The 9135-nt window shown below is 30.6% G+C and overlaps 1 protein-coding gene across 1 annotated transcript; it reads right to left on the bottom strand.

Annotated features, from left to right (window-relative positions):
• Positions 1-234: 234 nt before the first annotated feature.
• Positions 235-9030, bottom strand: Syngr (synaptogyrin). The gene is made up of 8 exons (XM_078180772.1): positions 8297-9030; positions 8150-8237; positions 7823-8054; positions 6901-7014; positions 5469-5695; positions 5029-5176; positions 4628-4868; positions 235-4413 (listed from the first exon to the last, which is right to left on the bottom strand). Exons 1-7 carry the CDS (start codon positions 8448-8450, stop codon positions 4656-4658), a joined length of 1176 nt encoding a protein of 391 aa, XP_078036898.1. The 5' UTR covers positions 8451-9030; the 3' UTR covers positions 235-4413; positions 4628-4655.
• Positions 9031-9135: the final 105 nt, after the last annotated feature.

Below are 9135 nucleotides of genomic sequence, written 5' to 3'. Positions count from 1 at the left end.
CCAACCCTGTCGAGCGGACATTCACGAGTGCAGCATGCAGTAAGCGAGATTCAGACGTTAATTCGAGAGAATTTTTCTTGTAGTTAAACTGAAATAACTATAAAGCGCATATGAAGTTGGAAGCTTTCTAAAATGGCTCTTTAACTTAGAAAAAAATATGCAGATATATACAGGAAAATAAAATTCATCGAAAATATGCACACATGAAGTGAAATGTAAAAGGTAGAGATCGTCACACGTTAGGCACTCAAAATTTATTAAACAATAAAATTCTTACTATTTAATGATACAAACCCTAACAATACGTTCGACGAACATAGAAAAATGCAACAAAACCGCGTAACGAAGACTTACGTTTTTAATGTGAGGAACGCTATTGGACAATGGACGTTTCTTTCCCATCATCGAAGCTAAAATATCGTAAGTATTTGAGCTACGAATAGGAACAATATGAAAATAACGAGAAGTAGGAAGATAAATCACATTTATCGATTATTTAAATATTTGGTAGATACACTTTAATAATACAGTTTCTCGATGTTCAGCAAATAATATTACATCAGTTGTCATGTCATAAAACATTTATAATGTATGTTCTTTCTGTTTTGTAATTATTATTTAATCTAGCTTTCGTCTACTTATTCTTTGTAAAGTGATAGTCTTCTCGTTGATTTCCATATAGCTCCTCAACAGACCCATGTCAAACAATTTTGTTTTCTGCAGACAGACCTTGGAGTCATGAAATTCTACTTATAGTACACTAAAGTAAAGAGCAATTTTAACCTTTCTTAACCAAAACCTGTTCTCTTTGTGGTTTCTTTTCAATTTAGCGCCATAAGACCTTTCTGCCTCACTTGTGAGTATCATACTGACCCTAATTTTATATTACTAAAAATCAGAGAAATAAAACTCATTAGAAACGAAACGATATTTATGCTTCGTTCATGGAATTCTCCTAGGCGAAACACAGTTTTAATTGGTACACACACACGCCCCAATAACTGCGTCAGAGTGAATGAGTCGAAGCTACTGATTTTTGGCTATCGTTCGATCGTTCCACTCGCATAAAAATAATTACTTGTATGTATTCTCGTCTATAGTTAGTTACATGATTATATGTATTTCTTTCTAAACACTCAGATCCTTACTGTTTTGAATGCAAATACAGCTAAGTTATATACAAGGTGTCTCAACGGATCAATCGAGGCTAAGGATTTGTAATTTACTTATCTAATCAGTTCTAAAAAGAAATAATCGTTTTTCTTTCATTTATAATTATAGTCCAATACAAAAACGAAATTATAGAATAATAAATTACATACATTGTATATTTTAGCAAAAATGGATAGTTAAATTGTTTAATATTTATTTCAATGAGACACCTAGTATAATCACAATGATACAACAACTATTTAATTATTGATACCATTTTTAATAAGTACTCTCACCTTCTCAGCAAGAACAGCGTTCACATTTTGTGAAGTAGTAAATAGTTATCATTAAAAGAACTGAAGTTCAGGCGGAAGTTAAATATGTATGTACCACAAAGATCTCTACTGTTATTGGCCCAAGAACGTTTTCCTTAGTTGGAAAAAGTTATTTACGATACATGATTGTTTAACAAATAAACAGGAATTGGACAAAAATAATAGTACTTCTAATTACTATGTTTTACATTGTACTATTGTCGTTATGATAGACACAAAAGTTATGATACTATCAATTCGATTTAATCTTCGAGAGAACGCAATATTGCCAGCGCCCCGAAAGAAGTAATAGCACAGCTTGTCATAGAAACAGATTTTTATTTGTTGTTCTTAAATACGACATTGCCATGCAAGCTGCTACTTGATTCTTACCGCCGAAACAGGGCAGTGAGGTCAACACGAAGAAATTAAGACTGAAACAGTCATGCCGTGAACCGCGAGATTTGTAGCAGTTTCTTTTGTAACGTCGCTCCAATATTGCTGAAATATTAACTTACACATTCAAAAATCGAGTGTTTCGAACGCAATAAAAAGAGACGTAAAAATCATTTGTCAACGTTCAAGGTTAAATCGAAGTAAAAAATACTTTCTAAGGTACTTTCTAAATAACTTAGAAGTATTTTGGCTTGGACTGAACGTAATTTTATTAATCATTATAAATAATAATGTAAATTATGAGAGAGTGCGCAGTAGGTACGGGTCGAACAAGTAAAGCAAAAACATGATTTCTATGAAGGAAAATGATAACAATTAAATGTGGAGAGAAAAATAAAAGTAAAGAAACAAATATCGAAAAGGAAAAGAAACATTGAAAATGGAAAAAAAATTTATATATAAAACAACCTGGAAAGATGAGGAAACGAAAACGAGCAGCAATACAAAAAATAAAGGAAATGTAACAGTTAGTCACGAAACATATCATACAAAACGAGCAAAAAATAACAACGACAGATATGTAACAACAGCATGAACAGAACAGCCAATAAGAGTAAATGAAAAGGGATTCGACTAAAAATACTATCAACGCTTGGAAGCACAGAAAAAAGTAATGAACCAAAGATGCAAACTGAGAAAAGTATAAACAGAGTGTAAATTTTTTCCTGGTAAAAATATAAAAATGAAATATAGATAAAAATAATCAAACAAAACAAAAAAAAAGAAAAAAATTCAACTGTTCAAGAAAACTCAACTAGAAATTACAAAATACATAGTTGCAGTAAGTTCGGAAAGCAACTACATAAGTAAAATAGAAAATAACAAAATCTCATTAAAATCTATAAATGTCTAACAAAAATGAATATTACGCTGGACAATTCAAATTAAAAATCTAAAACACTATTTCCTAAAAAGCATACATTACAAATAATGGAGAAACTGGGTTACAAATTATTAATTATTGTCAAAGAAAAAGATATTTGACATAAACAACTGCTTAAAATACTACAAATCAATAATCAATAATTGATACAATATATACATTTCGCAAATTTTTTACGTCTCATTGAGCGATTAGTACAATGATAGTAATTCTTGATAAAATTGCTTTAAACATTGCTTTCCCAAATTTCTCAATTATTTATATCGTACTTATATATACGATTAAATAACCTTATTCCGAATTAGTAATACCAATGTTAACAAAATATAATAGAACAATCTCGGTTTTATATTTAACTTTTAATATGTACTGGAATCCAATTATCTTAATTGAAATACACGACACATCACATCGAGTCAATAATCAAATTTTGGCCTTTAGTACATTTACGAAAGATTTACTTGTAACTCGCTGATACACAGATGCGGCATGTGGCGAATCACTAGTGATAAATTTACTAGTAAAGTTGTGTCGTGTATGATAAATGGACTAAGAAACAAGATGCCTAACTGACTCTTAATTTCTGATAGGTCCTGCGTATTGAAAAGGTACAATCGTATCCGCGATTTTTTATGAACACGATATAACACAGTAAATTATATGTGCATGTAACTACTTAAGAATTATTACAGAGCTGCTATCCTGAATCCGTTTACATTACATGTATGTATATATGTAACATGTTACATATATACTTGTACATATACATTGCATTCTGAAAACAGTGATACAAATGAAAAACATAGAAATTTCTCTAAAAGTGAAATCTTTTGTCGCCATCCACTGGCTACAATTAAGTACAGTGCAGCTGTGCGTTCACTTTAAACATTCCTCATTAGATAGCAAAGCTGCGTGCAAATTGAACACTTTAATAATAAAAATTAAAAAAAAACCAAAACTTAAGAACCATTTCTTTCACTAATATGGAATTCTTATATTTTTCACTTGTACAGATCTATTTTCGATACACCTTATACATTATATTCATATATATATATATATATGCATTTATATTTATATTAATATATATATATATAATTTTGTAGATGGTGAGTGCCCATCTTTCTTTCCTTCTTCCTTTTTCTGTACTTTTACAATTCTTCTTTTTTATTTCTTTCTCAAATGTGTACTCAAGGGCATCAAGCCAATTGTTTTTTCTGTTTTATTTGTTCTTCGTTTATGCTTACACCACATCGATCTCTGGTGTAAGACTTAGTAAGTGGTCAACAATAAGAAGCACAGTTTCAACAAGTAACGTTTCTTGTCTTGCACTCATAGATCCATCCATACTATGTATTCTTTTACACATACATACACACATATTCAAGCAGGCATAGATTCTCTCTTCTGTTCTTTCCCTCTCCTATTTCCTTCTGATCTGTTTTCATATTCGATCTTCTTTGCCTTGTCCTCCCTTCCTTTCATTCACTATAATTGTCTTACTATGAAAACTTACTCTATTGACATTGCTCAATGATCTATCGAGTAGTCGAAGAGTTTCATATGGAGCTCTCGTCTTCTTTTCATCTATTGATTTTTGCGTTGTATCTGGAATAGAAAAAACAACCACTATAAAAATTTGTTATGTTAATTTTGATGAATAATAATAATATAATAATTTTATTTTAAAATTAAGTAATAACTTGCACATGTTCAAGTAACTATATTGATATTATGCACAATTTCTAAGAAAAATAAATTTGTCTAATAATCAGCTATATAAGAAAATTATTTATGTAAAATAGCAATGATGTAAGTTTACCAATAGTCTCAGATTATGTCTGAAGGGGTTAATAAGCTGGTGCTTGGAAATCAGGCATCCGTTGTTGCTGCTGCTGTTGCTGTTGTTGTTGACCAAATGGAGGGTCTTGGTAACCAGTATCAGTTGCATCAGGATAACTTGTGTAGCCTGTGCCTCCAACAGGATCTGCCTCATAACTGGGTGCAAAAGCAGCATCGGTTCCTTGCTTGAATCTTTGGAAGGCAAACCAGGCACAGCCAGCCTATTAATATCAAATAAAATTTATTAAAGTCAGAATTGAAAATATAATTAAAGATAAAATTCATGTTTCTTTAATATAAAACAGTATTTGAACTAATACAATTTCTCAACCCTGTATTGATGTTTTACATTGTCTATATAATTTTATGAATTTTATCTACCCAGGTAAAAATGGAGAAGAAGGAAAAGGCAATAGCACTCTGGACATTGTTCACTCCATAGTTGTCAAGCGGTGTTTCTGATTTGTTCCAAGCATTGGTTAAATAACAAAATCCAACGAAGTAGAGAAATGCCCAGAATCCTGAAAAGCTAAACACAAAAATTGAATATTTTATTTCATATAAAAACAGAATGTATATATACATTAATTAAGAAGTTACTATAAAATTCGTTTCCATATTTGTAACCTCGAAAATTGTATTCGTAAAATATAAAGCTTTTAAATTATTAATTCCGGTTCGATGAAAAAGTCGAATAAATATTTTAACTTCTTATTATTGCTAAATCGACATTTAATTAATATTAAAATTGACGTGATTTCATTTAAAACGTAATTTTATTTCTGAACTAAGATAATTAAGAATAAAGTTGGTAACAATACCCCAGGTCAAGAAGGACGAAATGCTTTCTGGTTTTAACTGAGGACATCTGCTCAAATAGGTATTCCCCGATTAGGAATCCGATGCTGGCAAGAAAGGCAAGAACTCCGATTCCTATTCCATAATTACAAGCATTGTGATCCTTGTTGTACAGACACACCTCCTCTCCTCCTTCTTCTGTAATGTATCCCTTGTTGCTTATGCATCCGAATACAATGATTGCAAAGAGCTGCAAAATTAAACAATGACACTGCGAATTTTTTAAGTTACTTAAACATAATAAGAATAAGTGTTCTATCAACGCTTAAAGTTTCGCGCCGTTTTCTTTATAACGTTTGTAAAAAAAAAAGATAGACGTAAATATCGAAATAATATATCCTACTCCTTAAAACAGATTTTTTAATTAATTCGTTTGAAATATTTGCATTCACAAGATATTTCTTTACATAAAATCGGATATAGGTCTGTAACTAGATCCATATCCGTTTGGCATAGGAATAGATCGAAGAAGAAAACTCTGAGAAATATGTATGCAATCAAAAGCACAAAGGAAATGCAATTACAAGACGTGGGAAGTATGATAAAAATAATTTATTTCCTTGTATATATAATTTACAGTAACAAAAAAGATATTTACAAAATAAATTCATTGCGTTAGTTAACATAACAGAAATAAAACACACCATTTATAAACAAATTAGGAATAACAATATGTCCGCAAATTGCGAACAATTGTTTAAATACTATCTTGTAAAGATTAATTTTGAAATTTTTTTCATAAGCTCATCAATTATGAATCATTTTAGAAGATTTTTGTTAAATGTTATACATTCAAAATAATTATGACCATCGGAATTCAATGCTTTTCAACTTTTTAATTCACGCGGTAACATAGAAAATCAATTAACAGACATTTTATCTTCTGAAACGATTTTCTGTATTCTGAGCTACAATTAGAATTCCATTAAAACCGTACGGAGTTTCCAACAAGAACGACGCCCGAAATCGATTTCGGTATCTTTAATATCTCATTTGCCTTAAAGGTTACAAATACCGAATCTTTTGAAAAACTTGAAAAATCTTCATAATCGAAATACTTCGAAATTCAATTTTGGTATAAGAATTATGCAGACGACACCGAAATTAGAACGAATATTATTGACGTTTCAGTGTATCCTAGTTAATTAAGTGTTACAACGAAATAAACTTGAACAAAACAATTATTAGTAATGATGACAATTGTACAAGATTATGGGGTGTATTGCGAGAATTCGCGAAAAATCAATAGAACCCCATCGTGTCGCGTTGGTGGAGGGGGTAGTGGTTCACCGTTTAAAATCAATGCTTGTCACATAAAATCGACATTTCCTTCCATTTACGAAGACGTTGTCTAGAGATGAGGTTAGGTGTTGGATTTTCAATGATATAACTTACCAAGCATACTCCTCTTAGGATGACTTGAGGCCTTTGAACGAAGGCAATGGGGTCGAAAGGGGCTCCTGCCTTTCCTCCACCGTACGCTCCACCGTCCATCTTACTAAGACTGAACTGAAATTTGAAAGCTCGAAGTTGATGGAAGCGCGCATGCGCTAGGTAAGGTTACCCTTTTTCTTCTCCCACCATCGAGCTCTTTTGGGGTGGATCCTCTTACAGGGGCGCTTCGCGCGGATGGAACGTCAATTAATCGAGAACTCGATCGGTTTCAATCGATTGGTCGTATTCAGTTGTACTGCTATTTTGTACTTGCATTTCATTTGTTTGGTTTATCTTTATCTAGCACGTGTTTGCGTTCTCGTGAACTTGTGTAAAATCATGTTCCTCTATTTTTCGAAATAATATAAAACTTAGAAAATGATTATATGATAAAACCAATAATAACATTGTCCAAAAGATACTTTAAATTAACTAATAGAAGATCAGAATATAATTATCTAAATATTATAATTTTAATTAAAAAATGTTACAGATAGGATTAGTATTTGTATGATAGCAATGATCATTGATCTGTAGATAGGTACTGTTCTAATCGAGATATTCAAGAATCGAATTTTCTTTATTTAAAACGATATTTCGTTCGTTTTTTTTTTTTATTTGAAATCGTACATAAGAAGAAAAGTAATTCTAGAAGTTTTAAATTAGCGGAATAGATAGTATATCAAATACTTCCTTAACCATTACATTAAATATGTCTTTAATGCTAGTGTTATTATGCCCATTCCACTTATCAAAATACAAAGTTGTAGAATGTTATTGCGTTTTGATTTCACTTCTGTCTGTAAAAATTGATATGAATCCAACTATATTAATTACATATTAATTTATTACAATTTGGAAATTAAAGACTATTGAAACATACCCCTAAAATTAATTCTTTCAATTCTGTAAGATTTTCCAGTGTTTTTTCAAATTCCAATAATGTTGCATCAATGGAAATGGGTAATATATCAGAAGCACTTAAACATTTGTTGGGATCAACAAATATATTGATTCTTCCTGTTAGTAGTCTTAATCGCCAATATGTCAGAAGTGGTAATATATTACTTAAATGTTGCTCACCAGAGGTAATTATTTCAGGGAAATCATTAAGTCTGAAAATGTTAATGATACTCTAGAATTCAAGAACCTATTAGATAATTTTTGAACCATGTTACTCAAGTCAAATAAATAAACCATAAATGTCTACCTGTCTTGAATACTTGTTTCTATTATATCAGATTCTCTTCTTATATTTAATGCCTTTTTTATTTCTTCAGCTTTCTGAGAATCAGCACCTACATTTATATTATTTAGATTAAAGATGTGTCTAAATATAAATTTTATTTTTATTTACCTAACATCATAAACTCCTCTATACTGAGCTGATGCAATGCATCAATTGATATATTTCTTTCCTTGCATGCAGGTATTAATTCAGATGCACCTAAGCCACGCAATAAAATAGCTGTTTGTTTAGTAAAACCGAAAGGATTACAGTAATTATCCATGACTTGAAATAATACTGAAAATAGAAGGTATCCAACACAGTAAGAATAAACATCTAAGTAACTTATTTCAAATAAATTAAAAAACTAAAGAGCACTGAAAGTTTACTAGATAGAGTTTTAGAGATTTTAAATATTGATTTAAGATATGTTCAACTGTGTAAGACTTCTTTAATATGCATAATTAAGGTCAATTTGAAAATGAAAATTCAAATAAACTCTTACCACCTACTGCATGAAATTAAAATTGTGTTAGTTTTGTAAAGAAACGCTTACTTAAGCTAATATTAATTTCTGAAATAGTGTTGTTATGCAATGTTTCTGTTTATAAATTTTTTATAACTTAACTGGTTTATATATATTTATGTGTGTTCAAACTTTTGTTTATTGAGATTGGTTAGAATGAATAAAGGAATGAATGATTGCATACATTGGAACATATACATACTGATACACCATGAACTATAACAAAAGCAATGAAAGTAATCATAAAGTATAATACCCTACACTTGTTCTACACTACCCTTGGCATACGTGCGGTGGAGAATAGTACCAAAGGCTTTAAGGGATCTTAAAATATCTGCCATCTTTGCATGTGTAGCGGTAGGCTCGACGCGCCATCTAGAATAACTAGGTTAAGATAAATGTAACTAGGTTAGAGTAAAATATAACTAGTCATTAGTATAGT

This window comes from Augochlora pura, chromosome 5, assembly GCF_028453695.1.
Source record: "Augochlora pura isolate Apur16 chromosome 5, APUR_v2.2.1, whole genome shotgun sequence".
NCBI classification, from domain to species: Eukaryota; Metazoa; Arthropoda; class Insecta; order Hymenoptera; family Halictidae; genus Augochlora; species Augochlora pura.
Note: the sequence above shows the minus strand (reverse complement) of the source record. Positions and strands in the feature narration are given on the sequence as shown.